This window comes from Centruroides sculpturatus, unplaced genomic scaffold (assembly GCF_000671375.1).
Source record: "Centruroides sculpturatus isolate CEXI.00-Female unplaced genomic scaffold, Cexi_2.0 scaffold190, whole genome shotgun sequence".
NCBI classification, from domain to species: domain Eukaryota; kingdom Metazoa; phylum Arthropoda; class Arachnida; order Scorpiones; family Buthidae; genus Centruroides; species Centruroides sculpturatus.
In genome coordinates, this window is record NW_019384543.1 from 677,435 (window position 1) to 699,229 (window position 21,795).

Sequence of the window (21,795 nt, forward strand, 5' to 3'; positions counted from 1 at the left end):
TTAGCTAAATACATAACTTATTGTTGAATTGGATTAATATAAGAATACGAAGAATGTAGTATCTTTTGTAAATGTGGACAACAAAAAATGAATGCTTTTTGAGCTAACTTATACACAAATATTATTGGCATTATTATTAAATTACATATACCAAATGTTCATAATTAACATTAAAATTAACATATAAATTAGACTTAGCAACATAATAACGCTATTGAATTAATATTAACATTTTCGATTAAGTTTCAAATTAATATTTTGATTATGATTAATTTTTGATTCTTGGTTCGTTTTGATTGATTCCTTCTCAATATATAATTTTCTAAAGCCTTTAGAATATTTTTCTGCTGTTAATCAGGCTTGTCCGGTCGATTTATTTGTAATTTACTAATCGAATAAAAATTATTCTTAATATATAAACATTACTAAAATAAAAATGAGTTATTTTATAAAATAATAAGAATTTGAATGTAATACAAAAATAAAAAGTTAAAGTCAATTTTTCCATAAAGAAATTTGTAAAATGATTTATTTTTCAATTTTAAAATTCAATGAAGATATTTTAAATCAAATACAATATTTTAATAAGAAGAAGCTGAAAAATAACTTTAAAATGCCATTGGTGAATTGTTCCTTTTTTTTTTACAGAGCTTCTAACGTCAATACAGATAACTTTATCATTTTGAAATCTTTATAATTTTTAGGGAACTTTTCTTTATAATTTATTAAATTATTTTTAAATCCATACATTTATTTGGAGTTTATCATAAAGAATGTTTAGTTAATTATTAGTAACTTTAAATAGATTTTTCAATTTGATACTTTTTGTTTATTGTCCTACACAATTCTAGAAAATTAAGTGTTTTATATTTTGTTATTTTCGTGACTTTTTTCTTACTTTAACAAAGAAAAAAAAACAAATCAAAATTAGGGGAGTGTTATGTTTTCTAGAAATTTCAAATCCGGAAAGACATTCTCCAGCTGAACCACAGGATCTACGATCCACAGATTTAAGTTATTAGCGTAATTTTCTAAATAAAAACACATTAAAGAGTTAATACATTTCATTAACCTAAATTTTTAAGATCAGGTTGAATATATTTATATGATTCTAGAATTAATCAATCAGATCAACAGACTATACGCTTCTGGTTATTGCCCAAATTCATCTGTTTTGTTTTTTTTTTGTAAAGTTGTTTTGTATCCCATTTTATCACTTTCAGCTTTTTGCTTAATTTGGGAAATTCGTTAAGAGGATCACGATATAAACGTGTAAGAGGCTTAAAAATACTGCTGAATATCCCTATAAATTAGTTACTTTAGGCAAGAAAATTTTACTGTTTGTCTAATGGCGATCTTATCAACAGTTTCAAAAACAACATTTTAAAACTTTTAAATTATGTTTTTGATAGATATTTCTTTTAAAATTTAAAATATTTAAAACGAACTTTAAAACTTATATTTCATTATTTTATATTAGTGTCTTCTATATTGAAACTTCACAGATTTAGAAGTAAAATTAAACATTTTTCTAAATTGGATTAATTCAGTTAAAATAAATATTCAAAATAAATATAAATTTGAATTTATAATTGTTCTGTATCTTGACATTACTCGTGTATTAGAATGAATGATTTCAATAAACTGCGTTTTATATAGCCATGTTTGTAGAAGCAAAATTAAGCTTTATCTATTTCATAAATTTATTTTATATATTTTTAAATATAAAATATCTAAAAAAATAAATGAAAAGTTTTAGCTTCGTAGAGGAAATGGCTTTATAAAATATTAGAATTAATTATTTTTCAAATTTTAAATTTTGATTATTAAATATTAAATTAAAAATTCTAGGAATATAAAAATAAGCTTCAAGCTAATTTTTTACATTAAGCTTACAGAGCTTATCGTAAATTATGGAAAATAATTTATTCAGAAAGTCATCATTTTAAATAATTTTCAACGCAAAGCTATACATTAGTATACTATAAACAGTAATTTAATCATAGAAGATAATTATATAACTTAAATAAACAATGTAAAAAGGAACAATAGATAGAAAAAGTTATCGCATACTCTGGTGACATATTAGCAACACTAAATAAATAACGAATTTGAGGAAATAATCATCAAATTCTGCATAATTAAAAAATGCACTAAAATTACCTTCATTTCGTGCTACAATTACACAGTAGTAGTGAATATTTTATACAATTTAACTTGACAAATATTCACGCGGGAATATTCAAGAAACATTGAATACTGACAATTCCAATGTTGTGATTTAAACATAAATATAATTGTCATCCTTAATTATTTAATGAGTTCAAAATGACACATCTCTATTTTGTCATTGTCTAAAGTCACGTTAAAAATTAAATAACGTCTCCAATTTGTCATTTTAAAAGCGGTTTAGCAATCTAAGATTTAAATGTAATATCTATTGAAAGTTAACGATACTAATTACACTAATTGCGTACGTATTTGTGTAAATAAAAGTAAATAAATTGATTTTCATTTTCAGAATGTCTAACAGCCAAAAGAGCAAAGGAAGTTGGATGCTGATAGCAGTTTGTTACTGCTTAGTAGTCCAAATATGCGCTCAACAATTTTATCCGAACGGTCGATACGGACGAAGAGATAGTACACCTCCATTGCCAAGTATATTTTAATTAAAATATTTCGATATATTTTTTTTTAATCGACAAACCCTAATATTTAAATAATGCAGGTGGATCACGAGAAATGAGCGTAAGCTTTTTCGGTGACGGAACTGTCAGTTGTGTTTACACAGGATACCAAGAACTGTATAGATGCTCCAGGTAAGAATACTCCCACTCTTCTTTTTTCTTCCCTCTCTCGCTTTAACAATAGATACTATGTCTAATAAACAACTATGGATATATATATACGAAGAACAATGTAAATAGAAAATTTACGATCTTTCGAGAAATTCTTTTAAAGTAGTTTGAAGAAGTCAACCATTTTAATTTCGGCAAGAAAATTAAATTCGGTAATTAATTTTAGAAAGTGGGAGACATTATCTTAAAATTAATTTTTATTGCTAAGTGTTTATACTTTTAAGAAAATGCCTATAACTGTTTCTTTTTGGAGATTATTAGAAGTGATTTCTACATTAAATTTTGAGCAGACAATAAGATTACAAATTAATAATTTTTTTAGTAAAATTATTCATTATTATTATATCATAATTAGTTAATTAATATAAATTTTAATTAGGAGTATGTAAAGATTAAAATAAAATTTATTTTCTTAGCTAAATACATAACTTATTGTTGGATTGGATTAATATAAGAATACGAAGAATGTAATATCTTTTGTAAATGTGGACAACAAAAAATGAATGCTTTTTGAGCTAACTTATACACAAATATTATTGGCATTATTATTAAATTACATATACCAAATGTTCATAATTAACATTAAAATTAACATATAAATTAGACTTAGCAACATAATAACGCTATTGAATTAATATTAACATTTTCGATTAAGTTTCAAATTAATATTTTGATTATGATTAATTTTTGATTCTTGGTTCGTTTTGATTGATTCCTTCTCAATATATAATTTTCTAAAGCCTTTAGAATATTTTTCTGCTGTTAATCAGGCTTGTCCGGTCGATTTATTTGTAATTTACTAATCGAATAAAAATTATTCTTAATATATAAACATTACTAAAATAAAAATGAGTTATTTTATAAAATAATAAGAATTTGAATGTAATACAAAAATAAAAAGTTAAAGTCAATTTTTCCATAAAGAAATTTGTAAAATGATTTATTTTTCAATTTTAAAATTCAATGAAGAGATTGAAATGTTATGCATAATATGAATCAATAAAAATCGATAACTAGAAATAGGTCTATAACAAGATTGGAGACCGATGATAAATACTGTACATGAATTTCAGACAAGATGTTAATGGTTTTCTCGGTCAACAGTAGGTCTAATCTATATTGACAAAACTGATAAAGAAAACTTTTTCAATATACATAGTCGATATTGGAGATTAGCTTTATAATGCGAATTTTCTTTCCTTTATTTTACTTTTGTTAATAAATACATAAATACTAAATTTTAGTTATTTATTCAAATGTATTTGTCATCGACTTATAATCAATGATGATTAATTTTTTAATATCATAAATTCTTAAAATTGCTCACGAACTTTTGAAATTCAAGTTATTAAGCTTACATTTTAAAACATAATTGTAGTATCTTTTTAGTATATTTTAAATAAAAATTAATTTTGCGTGTTTAAATTATAAAATGAAAGTAAAATAAATGTTTTTTAATAATAATTTTCAAAGTTTTATTTGCTAATTTATACATTTAATATATACTTATTGAACTTTTATACATTATAATTTATCAGGTTTACAAATATTTTCATAAAAATATTTCGATGAAATTTTTATAAGATGTATTAAATAATAAAATAAAATTTTTAAAGTTTGAAAATAAGCTATTTATTAGAAGAGATTTTAAGCAAAAATGTACAAAATAATTTTTCAAAGTTCGTTCTTGAAGATAATTCGATTTCTACAAGCTTATAAATAGATAATGGTTTTAGCGTGTATTTACGATAAAGGTTCGTGTATAATTTTGTTATATTTAAAAATATTTCCGTGAAGTGAAGTAAGAAATTAATTAACAGGCTAGATGTTAATTATAACAAAAGTATTTTTCATTTTAAAACTTTGATTTAATCTCTAAAATTATTAATTAAAATAGGTAAATAACTATATCTCTTTAATTCGATAAAATGAATATTACTTTAAAGAGTTTATATACTTTGTTTATTATGAAGTTATTCTTTTATTTTATAATTTTTTGCGTATCCAAGTACGAAAAGTTTCTTATTAAGGTAGTTATTCAATTTAATACAGTTTTCCTCTGACTTAATCCCGAAATAATGATGATAGTTATTTCAGATTAACAATATTTGATGTATGTGCATTACATTTGCTTCTAAATAATTTTATCATATTTTTAAACTAATATAAAATGTAACACAAAGTATAAACTTCAAAATCTTGTTAGAAATATGATATTGGAAATAGAATTTAACAAGGAATCCTTATATAATTATTCATTGTATCCCGTTGTAAATCCTTCTATATAATCTCTCATATTAAATACGAAAACTCATCGCTTGCAGAATGTTTAGCAATTGATTTAATGTCCAAATTTAATTATTAAATTATTTTAAGAATATATATTCTATATTGTTACTTAAATTTACAACACGAAATGTACCGTACTGTATAAAGCGAAATTTAGGTTTAGTTGAACGAAATGAAAGTGTTATACCCCATTTATCTCACTTGAAAATTCAACACAAACTTTTGTTTATTTGAATTTAATAACGTAAACTTTACTTGAATTTGAAAAATAGATATAATCGATAACTTAACTGAATTAGTATATTCTGAGATAGAGAATAACTTGAATTTGATAGAGAATGACAGAAAATCAATACTTGATAATGACGTTTCTTCAATGGTAAACAATTGATCATTGCTTTTTAAATTACAAAAAACATTTACATCGATGATGAAATAGTTATTACATACATTGAATTTATATGCTATATCAAAGATTTTTTTTATTATTTTCTAATTTTAATTTATAACTTATTACAGTATACGTATAATACGGAAGATTGGACCAATCCTGGTCCCGAGCAAAGCCAGACATAAGACATTGTAAAAAATAAGTTTGGCAGCACTGTCATGCTACGTCATGATTCCTGTCTGCCATATATTGTTATGCTCGCGTATTTTCGTCCATTTTTTGTGCAGCTGAAAACTCGTTTTTTTTTAAGATTTTAATCTCTCGGGAAATGTTTATTACAAGTATCATATAAAATTTTCAGATATTTTTTAAAATGTGGAAAATAGTGTGCTTTGTGCTATTTATTTACAATATATTAAATAATAATTTACCGTATCTAAATAATACGGTAACGTCTTTCTCCAAAGCTGATTAAAATTCCAAAATGACGTTTTGGGACTACCGAGGACAACTTTATAGTGTCAAGAATTATCTCGGAGTTCACGTTTTGGTAAATTTACTCGGTTTTTCTTATAATTTTCTACAGTTTTAGATTACCATGATCAGGTTCTGCTTCTGATCGTGGCAATCTAAAATTATAGTAATTTAATATTTGAGATGTTCATTTCCTTTTTTATAAATTGGCGAATCTATTGTACTTCGATTAATAATATGTGTAAATAAATTATATTTCGTTTCTTTCTTTCCTTTGTCTACAAAATTTTGGGCATTTTCTAGGTGTCGTTGCTCCGCATGCTGTCAGCTATTACTTGCTCCATAGGTAATACCTGATATTGTATAGTTGTCTTAAAAAAAAAAAAAAAAAGGTTAGATTGTTAAATGTTCTCTATAGTCAACAGATTGGAGTATCAATTGATATAAAAAGATCTAAATTTTCTCTAACTGATTTCGTGATACAGATGAAAAAATATCTCGTGTCCGAGTTTTCCCAGTCTTCCATATAGATTTATATTATACATATTTTACTTTTCTATGGAATTTGGATAATTAAAACATTTATATAATAAACTTGAATATTTATTTTAAAGCTTACCTAACAATACAAAAAGATTGTTGTCAGTTCCTTCGGGTTATTGACTTAACAAATAACAAGCACACCAAGCCCGAGGTGTAAAAGCTTGAGAAAATGGAGCAATGTTATCTTTCTATTTACGGTTAGTGATCATTATTGACATTATTGAGGTAACAGTGGGAAGGTCGAACAGTAGTAAATTGATTGTAACTATATACTTATTACAAGTTATCTTCCTTAAATATATTATTCAAACCGCATTTCCAAAAAAGAAAATATTGGAATACTTAATTAATCAGTTACAATAGCCAGTTTTGTATTTATTCTGTCAATTAATTTATCTGATTTTTACATCAAATATTCCGAAAAGACTAAAATTTTATTTAAAAAATTGATTTGTAAGAAAACTAATAAGCATCAGATGTGTTCACGTTTAATGATTTATCTAAACTTTAAAATCAAGAAAAGCTAATTCAGATGTAATAATTGCTTAGATATCCTCCTCACTGTATATATTACAGTAAAACCTGCATAAACCGAAATCTCACAGAACCGAATATTTTTTCCGATTTGGTAACTTTGGCAGTTTTTTAACATAGAAAATCAGTTCATTCTCAATAATTTTTCCTGTTTAGGCAGGTTCCAGGTTTATTTGGGTTCCGTTTTGGACAGGTTTTACTGTATTCATAAAACTTTTTACTAAAAATATGAAAATATTTTACTTAATAATTCAAAATATTTTAATCACTTACTTTATATAATGCCATTTTATTATTTTACAATGAAATAGTCGTTCTATTTTTCCATGAAACTTAAAATTTAATTTAGAAAACTAAATACTGTATATCAATAGAATATATTAAGAATTACTATACAGTCAAACCTCGGGTTTCGAACGCCTCGCTTTTAGAACAATTCGGTTTACGAACAAAGTTTTGAATTAATTTTTGTCTTACGATAACTCAGTTATCGAACAAGCTACTCGGCAGAGTCGGCCACCGATGGTCAACTTTCCTATATTTCCTATGTTAATGAAAGTCGACGGCCCGACCAATCAAGGACAGGACTACCGATTCAAAAGTTAGTGGCGCCGAGATTACCAGGTGTCACTTAACGAATCATCGATGGCGTTGCTATTTAAAATACATTTCAATGTGTATGCAGGAAAGATACTATTTCCGTTTTTCGGTACGCGCCACAGTTAAATTTAAATAAAATAAATTAATTAATAAAAACAGCGTTAATTGTCATTTACGTAAAATAAATGACATTCGAGAATTCGTGTTTAAATATGCTTAAGTTAAGTTAAATAACAAAATTTATTAATATAATATTATTGTATATTATATTAATTATATTATATTGAAATATTAGTATGTAGTCAGTTACCGGTAATTGAAACTACAAATAATAATTAAAAGTGGCTTTTAAACCGAAACTAAAATATAAATAAAATTAATTAATTAATTAAAATTTATATGAAAATTGAAATCAAATCAATTGAAACACGATATTTCGGAAAAGTGCGGATAAAGTACTTTTCGGTCTTGATAGATTTGGTTATATTTCATTATATTTCATCTTGGTAGTCAGAGTTAAATCTGTATTTGCAGCATTTCTTTGTAAAGTGTTAGTTTCGGTTTTTTGGTTTCGGTTGGTGATGATGGAACATTTTTCTTTTAATATATATATGTAGATATAGATATAATAATATTACATATAATATTGCTTTTATAGGCATTTTTATGCAAGAAATACAGCTATAAAGGTAAAAAAATGTTTTGTTTTGGGGGTTGGAAACGGATTAATCCATTTTATATTGATTCTTATGGGAACATTTTTTTTCGGTTTTAGAACAAATCGGTTTTCGAAGAACTTTTAGGAACGGATTAAGTTTGAAACCCGAGGTTTGACTATATTTAAAATATTTTCAATCCAAACTATTGCCGATTTGATTTTATTTTATTTGCATGTAAATGAACGAAGTTCTTAATTGCATGTCAGTGTATTAAGGGGAAGGAACTCAAGTCTGAAAAAAATAAAGTTTAATACATGCAATGAATGTTCAAGATATCCAAACTTGAAAGTTTTAGTATATCATTTAAATATTAAATAAATATAATTAATCAAAATTATTTTCAAGTAGAGCGACTGATTTTCAAATACTATTTCACATTTTATTTTAAGAAATATTTAAAAAGCCATACGGCATTTAAAAGTATGACTGTAATAATTGAGTTACGTGTCAGTGTGAAGAGATTGTCTATCACGTAAGCGTAATGCATATACTAGTTCAGAAATCACTTCTCATCATTAAATTCAAAAATACAAAAATATTCTTCTTCTAATTTACATTATTAGTTAATAAATTATTCAGTAGATAGAGTAATTTTTAAATGAAACTATCGCCATCTAACGGCAATAAATAATATCTTAGAAAAAACGATAAAATTTAAGTTGTAAATGTGCATTTATTTATAACATTTTTCTCATAAAATGTACATTTTTATTTATTCATACTTTTGTTAAAATGAAACAAAGTGTTAATTTTATTACCTGAAATCGTATTTAAAATTAAGATATAATCTCGAATGTATTAAATAATTAATTAAATTGCTTACGTTTTCAAAGTTCAATGTGTATGTATGATATGTATACAGTATACATGTATAATTCGTATAAATTACATAATAATGTACAAGCAATTCTACATTATGTGCCATTAATTTAAATGATTCAATATTTTTTCAGTAAAATAAGTTATAGATTATATAACAATATAGGAGAAAGTAGGGCGATGCCATGCCCCTAATAAGAGAAAACTAAAATAACAAACTCAAATTTCTAACGCCTCTGGTTTGTGATTTTCTGGAGTAGCTGTTAAAATTTGTGAATTTTTTTTATTATGTCTACTCATTTTTCATCATTTTAGTATTGTTTGAAATACAAGAAACGGGTGAAGTATTACCTCAAAGCATTGATTATTGTACCTTGCTTATGTGAGCATCATTACCCTTCATCGGTATATTGGATGCTGACGCTGTTTTTGTTGGCTTAACTGCATATTATAAATCAAATAAAAAGCAGGAAAGCTAAATATATACAGTTTATACACATAATGATTAAAACTAATAATTTAAAATAAATATGAACTTATTTGAAATTTCAAAATTTTCTAAGAAATCATCTCAAAAACAACATACGTATGAAAGAAAAAACTTTACCTCTGAAGGCGACTACAACATGACTATAGACTCATGATGTCATTTGCTACCTGGCCTCATCAATCAGACATTTACAATTTAATTGTGTTTCGAGATACCTAAGTGAGCGGGATTGCACTCTGAGCGTTATTGCTCAACTTCCCCCAAACTTATCGAATATAGCTGCTTTACATTCTGTGAAGCAAGTAGATCATGTTTATAAAAGAGTATAGATAATTTTGTAAAAGTGTTTCATAAGAAAATCCAGAATTACAAATCTACAATTAATTAACTATAGTTTTTGTTCCAGAAACTAAATCTAGAAAGTTTTTAAATAAAATAGAAAATTTATTATAATTTAAATTTAAGTAACAAAATAAGAATATATAGGAATAAATGTGAATAAAAATAAGTTAACAAACTCTAAGTGTCAAATATCTCTGCTTAGGCTAAATTTATACTGTTTAAATTTAAACTTTTGTATATATATAATACCTAATGACAATTTATAAAACAAAATAATTATTATTAATAGATTAGATCTGTATAGTTTTAAGAGATTTACGATAAAATGTCAAATAATTCTAATTGATAATATTACTTTTTCAGTTAGTCTTTCATTTTTATTTATGTTCATATAAAATATTTATGATATCTCGAAATTTATTTTCTTTGAATATTTATAATAATTTGCTATTTACTGCCTTATGCGATAAAAGCGAAGATTCACGATTTTAAACATTTTTTAATAAGAAACCGAAAAATATATTCATGTTTCTGTAATTTTGAAGAAAGAAAGTCCGAATTCTTCTTCTAATAAATTAAAAATATTTTTGAGAACATTAAAATTTATGAAGTGAACATAAAACGAAGAACGTCATGATCTACATCTGAAATATATGAATTTTATTTCTCTGGAAAAGTTTAGAAAATGAAATTCGTATTTTTCATTTCAAATTGAAATATTTTAATTTAAAACTTTAACTTAATATAAGCTTTTTTTTAAATTTTTAATTAGTTAAATATATATTTTTGATTAAAGAAATTAATTAAAAAGTAAATTTCATTATCAGAACATAATTTAATATATGTTTATATTTTTTATAATTTTATTCACATTATATTACTGATACAGGCCAATAATCTTATTAAACTAAAGATACGTTTTATAGCAACTAAGTATTCAAAGATAAAGTATCGATAATCTATATAATAGACAAAATTTATTTCGTACGCTTTATTATTTGTTAATTTTAGAAATTTTTTATGAAATTGTACAGTAGATTTATGATACACTTTCATTAACCTTATTGTTTTGAACATATTTATTATTAATTAAGTATTAATATATTATTTTTCGTGTAAAAGCATGTTTTAAATTTTATAGGCTGCACTACTTTGGTAACGAAAATATTATTCGACTATAAACGTAAATGGTAAATTTTAAAATTTTTACTCTTAAGTTTTTTTAAATTCTTTTTATTACTAATTTTTATTTATTTATACTTAAATAAAATCACACAACAATTTTAATTTTGCTAATTATATATAATTACTAAGTTCTACTGTTTTATTGTTAAATTTCTCTATTAAGAAGTAAAACGGGAAGCAAAAGTGAAAATATATTTAGTTCATTTTATGTTATTTGTGTTTATTAATATTAAATTGGTTATAATTTATTTGTTAAAGAATATAAAATTTTTAAGTTAAAAAATTAATATGCAATTTATTCAGTAAGACAAGACTGAAGGATGATAATTATTTAGTTATAGTTATATAATATAAAATACTTTTATTCTATAATTTCTTTTCTATTGATGTTGTATGTTCTTAAAAATATTTGAAAAACATGTTTCATACTATCAAAATTTGGAGAGAACATAAAACAAATGGATTACAACTTTTCCATTGATAAAATTTATTTCTACCTATTTAAATTAAAAATTATAATACTGATTATTCTTTTTATATGAATTTTGAGTAAATAACCTATATTTTTATAACATTTTACATAACTTCTTTTATAAATTATATAAATTCGAAAATAATAAGAATATATAAAACAAATTTAAGAAGTTGTTTTGTATATTCTTAGATAAACACGAAAAGTCACTAGTATTTAATTTAAAAATTATTTTGATTAAATATTAACGAATTTAAGTTAAAAAAAATCAATTTAAAAATTTCTAAAAATTTTTTCTGTGGAGATCAATTAAATAAAAACGCCTAAAGAAAAATTTGCAAAGTTTTTAGAATTTTTTTACTCCAGAAAGAGAAAGTGATTACTAAAATTATTTTTCAACGAATATTTTGATTAGATGATTGACCTTTTCCGAAATAAAAATGTGAAAGAGTTTTATAAACCTGAACATTTATATTATCTAAACAAAAATCCTTTTGGAATCTACGTTTAAGCCGAGGAAATAATACAAAGTAAACTGAAAAATATTAAAACGATGGATTCGGGATTAAATACTTAATCAGATATTTTGGTGGAAAGAGAACACTTATATAGCAATAACAGACTTTATTCAAAAACAATGCTTGTCCTATTTTAAAAATATGAGCATTTTTAAAGTTAAATTTCTCTAAATACATTTAAAATTTTATACATCTATTTATAATATGTATTAATTAATTTTTTAAAATAATTTTGCTATTTTATTATTTTATTAGATACATTTCATTAGATATAAAACATGACCAATTAAAAGTAATAAAAATAAAATTATTTTTATGAATATGTTAATTTAAAAAATTAGAATGGATTTATAAACTTTTTTTTTTTGTAAATTTTCTTTAATAAACCTTCGGTAAGAATCGGATTTTGAAAGATTAAGTTTCTTAATTATGATACAAACTCTTGTAAAACGAATATGTGGATTATTTATAATTAAACTAAAATATAATTATTTTAAATAAGAAACGTACAAAAAATTAAATGTTTTTAACTAAAAATGCAAATTTTTTTCATTTTTTAATATTTATCTAACAAATTAAATATTCAATTTGTTTATTGCTTATTGTTTAACTTGTTTAAAAACTGATTAAATAAATTTTTGGTATTGAGCTTTATTAATTTAAAATTTTTTAAACAATTTTTTTTAAAAATATAAATTTTATGTAATTCATTTTCTATATCCAGATTGAAAATTGAAGAACTCAATTATCAAAAATTTTATCTGTAGCAACAAGTTATATAGGCTAATTAATAGATACAGAAATATTTTGTATGATGAAATTTTACTTACTTAATATTGATTTCCATATTTGTATTCAAAAACTAACGAATTTTAGTTTATTGAAAATAAAACAAAACTATAAAATATGCAACATCGAAATGAAAATTAATAAGTTCTGCAAATCGATATTTCGTCTGAAATCACGTACTAAACAACAAATAAATCAGAATTTATTATTTAACGACAGCAACAAAAAAAAAAATCTTTTTGATTTCTCTTTATAAATCAAATTTCAAAAAACATAATTTAATTTTTAAGTAAAAGTAATTTAAAGTCTTTGAGCATAATTATTCAATTTTTTTCTTATTCAACTGAACAAAAATAATAAGTTAAGAAAAAGAAACATAAAATGTTTGTACTTGTATATATTATTACGAAAATTACAGTTTTTGTACGTTATAAACGTTTCATAATACAGGAAATCCTCGTTAATTCGAATAGTTCGAAATCCCGTTAGTTCGTAACTGTACTTTTGTCCCGGCCCGTGGTATATAGATTTACATATTAATGAATTCGGTTAGTTCGAAATATGGCTAATTCTAAATTCAAAGTGAAAATTCTGTCGGAAGCGTGATATGCGTATGTTAACTCGTTCGTTTAGATCGAAGTGGCTCCATACTACAATAGAACAATAGACAAAAAAAAAAAAAAAAAAACAACGCTAATCTGGTTAATATGGCATTGCTTTTACAGTAACACATTTTCGGGTGTTACCTTACTAAGAGGTACACTTTTTCCCTCATATCTCTAAAATATGGCTGTATTTCGGAATTGCAAGATTGGGCTACAAGTAGGAGATTGAGATATTTATAGGGATCTAAGCTACTACATTTTTGGCCACTTTAAAAATAATTGGTGCTACATTTTGAAGAATTCTGCTTAAATTTTTATAAAACCTATCTGGCAACCTGTAAGATTCTCATGGTTTACCCCACAGTTTTATAGACTATTATTATTAATTATTAATTAACAAAAATAGCATTCTGTATATGTAGTCTTATTTCATTTGCTTAATAAATTACATTAGTTAACATGGCATTTGACACATTATACATAAATATATAAATCTCGGATAATTCGAAGTCGTAATTATTTCGTCTCGTGAATTTCGAACGAGGATTTCCTGAAGGTAATTTATTTAGTTAGAATATATTAATAGACTGTATAGATACGAACAACACACTTAATAAATTACATTAGTTAACATGGCATTTGACACATTATACATAAATATATAAATCTCGGATAATTCGAAGTCGTGATTATTTCGTCTCGTGAATTTCGAACGAGGATTTCCTGAAGGTAATTTATTTAGTTAGAATATATTAATAGACTGTATAGATACGAACAACACATGTATGAAGTTATATATTTTATATTTTTATTATAAATTATACTTACGTTCATTTATCATTATTCAAGATTAAATATGTTTATTTGAGTATACAGTAAGGAGTCGACTTAAGATCGTAATTGGTTCCAAAGAATCGGTCGTAAACCGATTTGGTCGTAAGTCGGCCTTTATATTTTATATGGTATCTCTAAGTATCGTTTTCTTATTTTTACGCTTGTCAACCTTATGCGGGAATTTTTGACACGTGTCTTATAGGCGAAATGACAGGACCGCAGAATTTGAACGATTTAGGTGGCAAACATCTCATGCGGGTTTTACTTTGTCCCATATGGGCTAAAATTTCTGTTTATACCACCGACCGGAGGATAGTGTAGTTTTTAAGTATGACGGGAAGTAGTTCTCATTTAAAACCGAGGTATATTAAAACAAAGTATAGTCGCGGAAATTATTAAAAACACTCGAAAGTGGTAAGGGCGAGCTATAGGGCAAACAGAGAAGGAAAAGGAAAAAGGTATGTTATCGTGATAACTTCCAAGAACTAAAATAAAATTTTATACAAAACATAAACATCAATCTTCATCGCAAATTATCAAGTTGTCGCCAGACATACCAGTCGGTAGTCGTGGTCGTAAAGTCGATCAGTCGAAAGTCGCATAGGTCGTAAGTCCTATGCGACTTACGACTACTTGTAGTTTAATGCCTAATTTTAATATTATAATTCATAGATATTATAACAAATTGCAATCTATTGTACTTGTACTTTATTATTGTTGTAAGTACCGCCGCATAGAAGACAGACACTGCTTGTTCAATAAAGTAAAACAGATTTATTGCAGACAATAAAATTTAATCCTTTAAATAAATTACTTTTGCAATAATTTAATTTTTTTTATTTCTCTTATATTTTGAGATAAACATATAAATAAAAATATTGTTATATTTTATATTTTAACAGACTATTATACCGGTGTATAATGCACTCTGCAAATCCGAACTAATCATTGTATGGGTCCATTTGGATTAGCGATCGTACCTAAAGGAAGTAAATAAAAAAGGATTACAGATAAATTCGATATGTTTCTAAAAAATAATCCGCGATTTCTTTTTGTTTTTGGCTAAAACATTTAGGGGAAAACAAACAAAATTGGTTCGGATGAACGAGAGTCAACAGTATGTGTACTGTACATACACACACTGTTAAATTAATCCGATGCTAATTAAACTGATAATATTTACTATGAAATGAAATGCTGAAAACTCTACATATTGTTTTTTTAAGAAATATATGGACTATATTTCATTCACTCTAGACAATTTAACGTTATTCAATTATATGATTTCTGATTATAAAAATTTATATATGAGTTGGTAAGATCAGGTTAAATCTTTAATAAAAGTTGTTATTGTTTAATTAACGATTTACTTTTTGATATAAATTTTTAATAACTTTTTCTTACAGGAGAGAAGAATCGACTCATGTCCGAAGTATTGAATAGGAAAAAAAATAAATCAAAATCTTCTGTGTTTGGCTTTCTGATTCTATTATTTCGAAATTGTTAAATAATTGTGATTTAATATTAGTATGATATTAGTTATGTTTTAATGATTAGATTATTTATGTAAATTCGTATATAATAAATAAAATTTCACGTTTTCGCTGAAAAAATTAATGTTTCATTTTTATTACATAAATTATATTTGATAAACTTTTTAAAGTTTCCATTGCTAAATTAGTAAAGTATTAATATCTTTTACGATATTATTTTAAATCACTTTTTTATAATTTAACTTTAAAGCTGTCTCATATTCAAAATGGTTTATTTATTAGTCAATTATGATATTAAACTCTGTTAAGTTTTAATGTTACGCACTTCTTTTTAAAAAAATAATAACAATTTATTAACGGTTGTTTAATGATTAATGTTCAGTATTAACGCGTACAGAATTTATTATTAATGCAGAACAGCATTAAAATCTAACTTTCTGGTTATGACATTCACTAAAATACACGCTGTGTATAGCTTAAAGTTCCCAAGTGTTTATTTTATTCAATTAAATTATATCTAAAAATACGCTAAGTGACATATTCGAATGTTTAAACGAATAAAGAGCTATTGCTTACATTATTTTAGCTTGTGTGACATTCAATAACAAGTAAGTACAGCTACTCTTTGTTAGAATGAATTGATAACTCATGATTCTTTTAATACGGATTGCACTAAAAGCAATACAGAAGTATCTAAATGAAATTTATAAAACTGGAAAAAATACTATAAACTATTAGGCTACATTACTGTTTATATTATAAATTTGGATTTATTTTATATATTAAGCACTCAATGACTATTACAAAAGTAAATGTAAATAATATTCGACAATCTTTTCAATAAGTCTAGGATCCATTTTATGATGATATCATGAATTTATGATTAACTAAAAATTTCTTAAAATGTTGTTATAGTTCTAGACATTTATTCAAAAACATATGTTATTTTTTTAAACTCTTTAAATTCTTCAAACAATTTATAAATTACCATTAATAAATTTTAAAATTCTCTCTATAATTTCTTCAACGTCAGAGTTAAAATTCAATAGACTATTTAAATCGAGTATTTATAATTAATCAAAGGCCATTAGCAATTAATAATATATAATTTAGTGAATATTCAAATAAAGAAGAACTCTGTACCAATTTCCTTTCTTAAGTAGAAAAGATTTTTCTAACTCGACTAATTGACACCTGAATAAGAAGCTTGGTTAATATAATTTTGTAAGTCATTAGGACAGTTTCCACTTAAATTACAACTTGTGATTTCTGTTTCCTTGTTTTTCACTCTAAGAAACTGGCCGGAAATTGAACTCTCTCTATATATATTCAATTAAGCTATAATGAAAATACTTTATTTAATATAAACTTATATTTAATAATTCCGAATTTCTTCAAACATTAAGTAAACACAATTTACAAAGAATTGTCATTATAAGATCCAGTTATTGTTTTCTCATATTTAATGATTTAGAAGAGAAAATAGAGAACGTTGAAAATTGCTTTTTTTTTTATGAATACACAAATATTTAATAACTACTTCTAAATATAGTTAAATAAAATTGGGAAATAAGTAAATATAACAATTTTATATACATTCTTCGTTTCTATATTTCAATATTTCAAAAGAAGATAAATAAAAGAAGAACTAATCCCACATGCAATAAATTTTGTAGATTAGTGGTTTAATTGTTAACTTTTGGATATGGATATTTTTGTTCCCTTTAATGACTTTAGAAAGTTCAGAATCATCTTTTATTGCGTTATAAAATATTTTTATAGCTCTTCTTACAACTTAAAAAAATTGTAATATAAAATTTTATTAAATAAACAGAACATTCATTTTATTATTAATAGTAGAAAAATGCCAGTTTTGAAACAACCAATAGTTTGTTGATCCACCTGAAAAAAATTTAAATCCACTACTCATTAGTGTAAAATTATAATTATTATTTTTTTAATTAACAGAATCATTAAATTAAATAACGTATAAACTGTTGTAGAGATATTATATTATAAAATATACAAAAGAGAAAAATACTGATTTATTTTATATTAGATATTTTAAAAATGTGTATTATTATATTGAAAATAAACATTCAAATCTGACGATTAATTAATGCTATTGATATTAATTTGTTATATACTGTAAATGTAAAAATTGCGCTATTTTAATATACTCTCCTTTAAGATTTTTTAATAATTTCGATATTAATTATTAAAAGATATGCGTTTCTAAGTATTTACCTTTATAAATTTCTTAAATCTGTGTTGTTTACTTAATAAACTACTGTAATCACTTTTCTTCGGAATAAGATATTTAAGTTCAATGAATTAGTTGTTATTTTTATTATATAACCTGACAAGATATCTCAATTTGTATTTCACTTTTTCAATAACATTACACATTAAATTTGGTATATAAAAATTTAATATTTGCAAAATAACCAAATAAATTTGTTTTTATTGCAAAGTAATCAATTTATAAGAGAATGTATTACATTTACGTAAAACACACCGTGGAAAGATTCTGATAATAATTTTATTTTTGTAAGTTAGATAATCTTGTTAGAAATGACATTTGTACAGAAAAATAGTTAATAATTTTGTTTGTTATGATGATGTATAATTAAAGAAGGAACATTTGCGTTTTAAAACTCTTGCAGCGATAATTTATACAGATTTCTTAAGAAAACGTCAATGTGAAGACATAAATACTAAAAGGCATTTGTTAAGGCATTTTATATGATAAACAAGGCTTATTTTTATAACACTGATGGGCTTGTTCAAAATACAATCTACTCATAGCTAAAATGTCAATAATAATTATCCTTTATCTGTTTAATTCCGAGTGATCATTCTTTTACGTAAACAGTTCAAATCCGTTTCGGAATGCACTTTCAAATACAAAATAATTGAAAAAAAAACAGTATTTATTCAAAATCGCATTAAAAAAATGTTCCTTTTAGATTTTCTCCATTAAAGATCGAAACATAGAACAACCTTCAGAACTTTTTTAAAATCAATTGTAATTTTCTTAAAACTTCAAGGTTAAAATAATAAAAATATATTAACCGATGTTTTTTACTTCCGTAACCGTATTAATCAGAGATAGTTGATATTTTTATGATTTTTTAACCTTGACGTTTTAAGAAATTTACAATTGTTTATAAAAAATAATAATAATAGCCACACCATTAATATGCTTATTTTTATATGTACAAAACATTCAGATTCCAGAACAAACAAATTTTTTTATTTTTTATTTTTTCGAATCGGTCGAACGTCCCACAGAAAAACGTTCCAATTTCATGTATTCGTGATTCACTTTGGTTGCTCGTCCCGTGGGCTCATTTTTTTCCCAAAATTGACTATTCATGACAAAAAGTTCGTGACAATTCAACCCCTGCGAGGAGCCAATTCCCACACGCTCACTCGCCTCACTTTGCTTCCTTCGCTCTATTTCCCGCGAGGTGGACAGTCTTCNTTATTTTTTATATTGTTTAAAAAAATATCTATGACTATAACTTTATAAAGTTTTACAAGATTTATACAATGGAAAACGTTTTTCATTTATTTCTCTAAAATACTCTCATGAATAAATTTTTTCGTTGCATTATTTACTTCCAAAGTTATAGTAATTTCTGTTGCCGTAATAGACTTTATAAATATAATGTATCATTAAATGTTATCCAAGTTTAAAACTATTTAATTGTATGTCACTCTATGCTTCGATGCGCTTGAACTCAATAAGAGAAAATTTTGGACTTTCGTCATTAAGCAGTAAACTTGCCTATTTCGATCAAACGGAGTACTGTAATAAACTTTAGTTAACTTTTGTTCTCTGTATATTCATTAGCCTATATATATATAATAATATATACTATATATAATTAAGTATATAATTAAGTATATACATACTTAAAAATTTCATTTTTATTTTATATACAATATGCAATTAAACCTATAATAAGTCACTTTCTATTATAAAACAGTCTTTCAAATAGAAGAAAAATCCTAAAAATGAGTAATTTAGTTTGTTATTGTTGTTTTTTAATTCAAATTTTGATAATTAATATCTTACAATAAGAAATACGATAAAATCATATGTTCAATCAAAATTCTTTTGTTTTGATCTAGAATATTAGTTTTTAATCTGGGTACAAGGACTCATGGATGCGAGGGACCTTTCTTTGGAGCTATTAGAAGAGTTTAAACAATATACAGTATACTTAACTAGTAATAAAAATAAAGTTGTAGAGTTTATAAAACATTTTATGAAAACTACTATTATTTATTTTACTTCAGTCTTAATCGATATTAAAATAATAATACTTGTTTTAGTAATTTAGTATGTAAGTAACTTTTATTGTTAAATTAGTTTATTCTACAATTACCGTATTATTTTTTGAATTTTTGTTTAAACATTGACAAGCAAATCTGTATTTTGTCATTTAGAATAACACTATTTCTTTCTTCGAAACATTTAAATCATTCTTCTTTTAAATTGAGAGCTGTCTTTTTAAAATACAATTTTAATAAAATTATGCAAATTTTGATTTTAAAAGTATAATTATGTGATTTTTTTTCTGTTAATCTTAACATAGAATTAAATGTTTATTCTATTAATGAATGGGCGCAAGAGGAATTTTCTTAATCGCTTAAACTATAACCGAAGTTAAACGTGAAAATCTTACCTTCTTTATCATAAAAGGGTGAGAGCACATTTTTATTATTCAAGGAGCAGAGGCAGTGGAAAATTAATCTAGAATACCATACAAGTAAACATTTCTAATCTGGTATTTCTTAAAATCAGAGAATAATTTATTAATATATAGACTATTTTTTTTAAATACATTAGATATGTTCACAAACCTTTTTTAAAAATATATGTAAATTCAAACAAAAACATCTGAGATGTTATAAAAATTGCCAAATAAAAACTTATGACAATTTAGACGACAGCCAAAATTTTTCTTAGGAGTTTTCCTTGGATAAAGATAAGCTTGGCGCTTAGAAGCGGTACCCACAGGATTTTTATCCTTATTATTCTTTTCTAGATTTAAGCGTCAAGCTTATCTTTATCAAAGGAAAACTTGTAAGAAAAATTTTGGCTGTTGTCTAAATTGTCATAAGTTTTTACTTGACAATTATTTTACATCTCAGATATTTTTGTTTGAATATCATTTATTTTTGTTTAATAATTGTATTGTTACTTCAAGACGATGACGGTCAATTCTGTCGGCGCCTGCCGACGCCTTCAGTACGTCGCGTCGTCTAGAAAAATCTTTATAAAAAGTTTTAACTGGCATATATTTTAGCTTTTGTTATTCTGAGTAACAGGTTGAATAAAATTCATTTATTTCCACGCAATTTAATCTTTATAAGCATAAAATTAAGCAATCAAACTGAATTAGCTCTATGGGAAACTTTGACCTATCGACCCGAAATTTTCGCCACCCCTTACTGATAACGAGAAAGGGTTAAGTTTAAAATTTGAGCATTCTAGACTCAGTAGTTTTTTTCTATAAGCATTTATAGTGCCGGATGAATGAGAAGAAAATACAGCCTTTTTTGGCGATTTTTGCACTTTTCAATTGCTTATNTAAAACCTATCTGGCAACCTGTAAGATTCTCATGGTTTACTCCACAGTTTTATAGACTATTATTATTAATTATTAATTAACAAAAATAGCATTCTGTATATGTAGTCTTATTTCATTTGCTTAATAAATTACATTAGTTAACATGGCATTTGACACATTATACATAAATATATAAATCTCGGATAATTCGAAGTCGTGATTATTTCGTCTCGTGAATTTCGAACGAGGATTTCC

At 24.4% G+C, this 21,795-nt stretch overlaps 1 protein-coding gene across 1 annotated transcript in view; it reads left to right on the forward strand.

The window, feature by feature from the left end:
• The window catches only part of LOC111623440, a 40,762-nt gene extending 24,701 nt beyond the window's left edge, over positions 1–16,061 (forward strand). The window contains exons 3-5 of the mRNA XM_023366014.1: positions 2,522–2,658; positions 2,729–2,819; positions 15,869–16,061. Coding sequence (XP_023221782.1) covers positions 2,523–2,658; positions 2,729–2,819; positions 15,869–15,905 — 264 coding nt within the window. The 5' untranslated portion in view covers position 2,522 and the 3' untranslated portion in view covers positions 15,906–16,061. The remainder of the gene's footprint in view (positions 1–2,521; positions 2,659–2,728; positions 2,820–15,868) is intronic.
• The last annotated feature ends 5,734 nt before the right edge of the window (positions 16,062–21,795 follow it).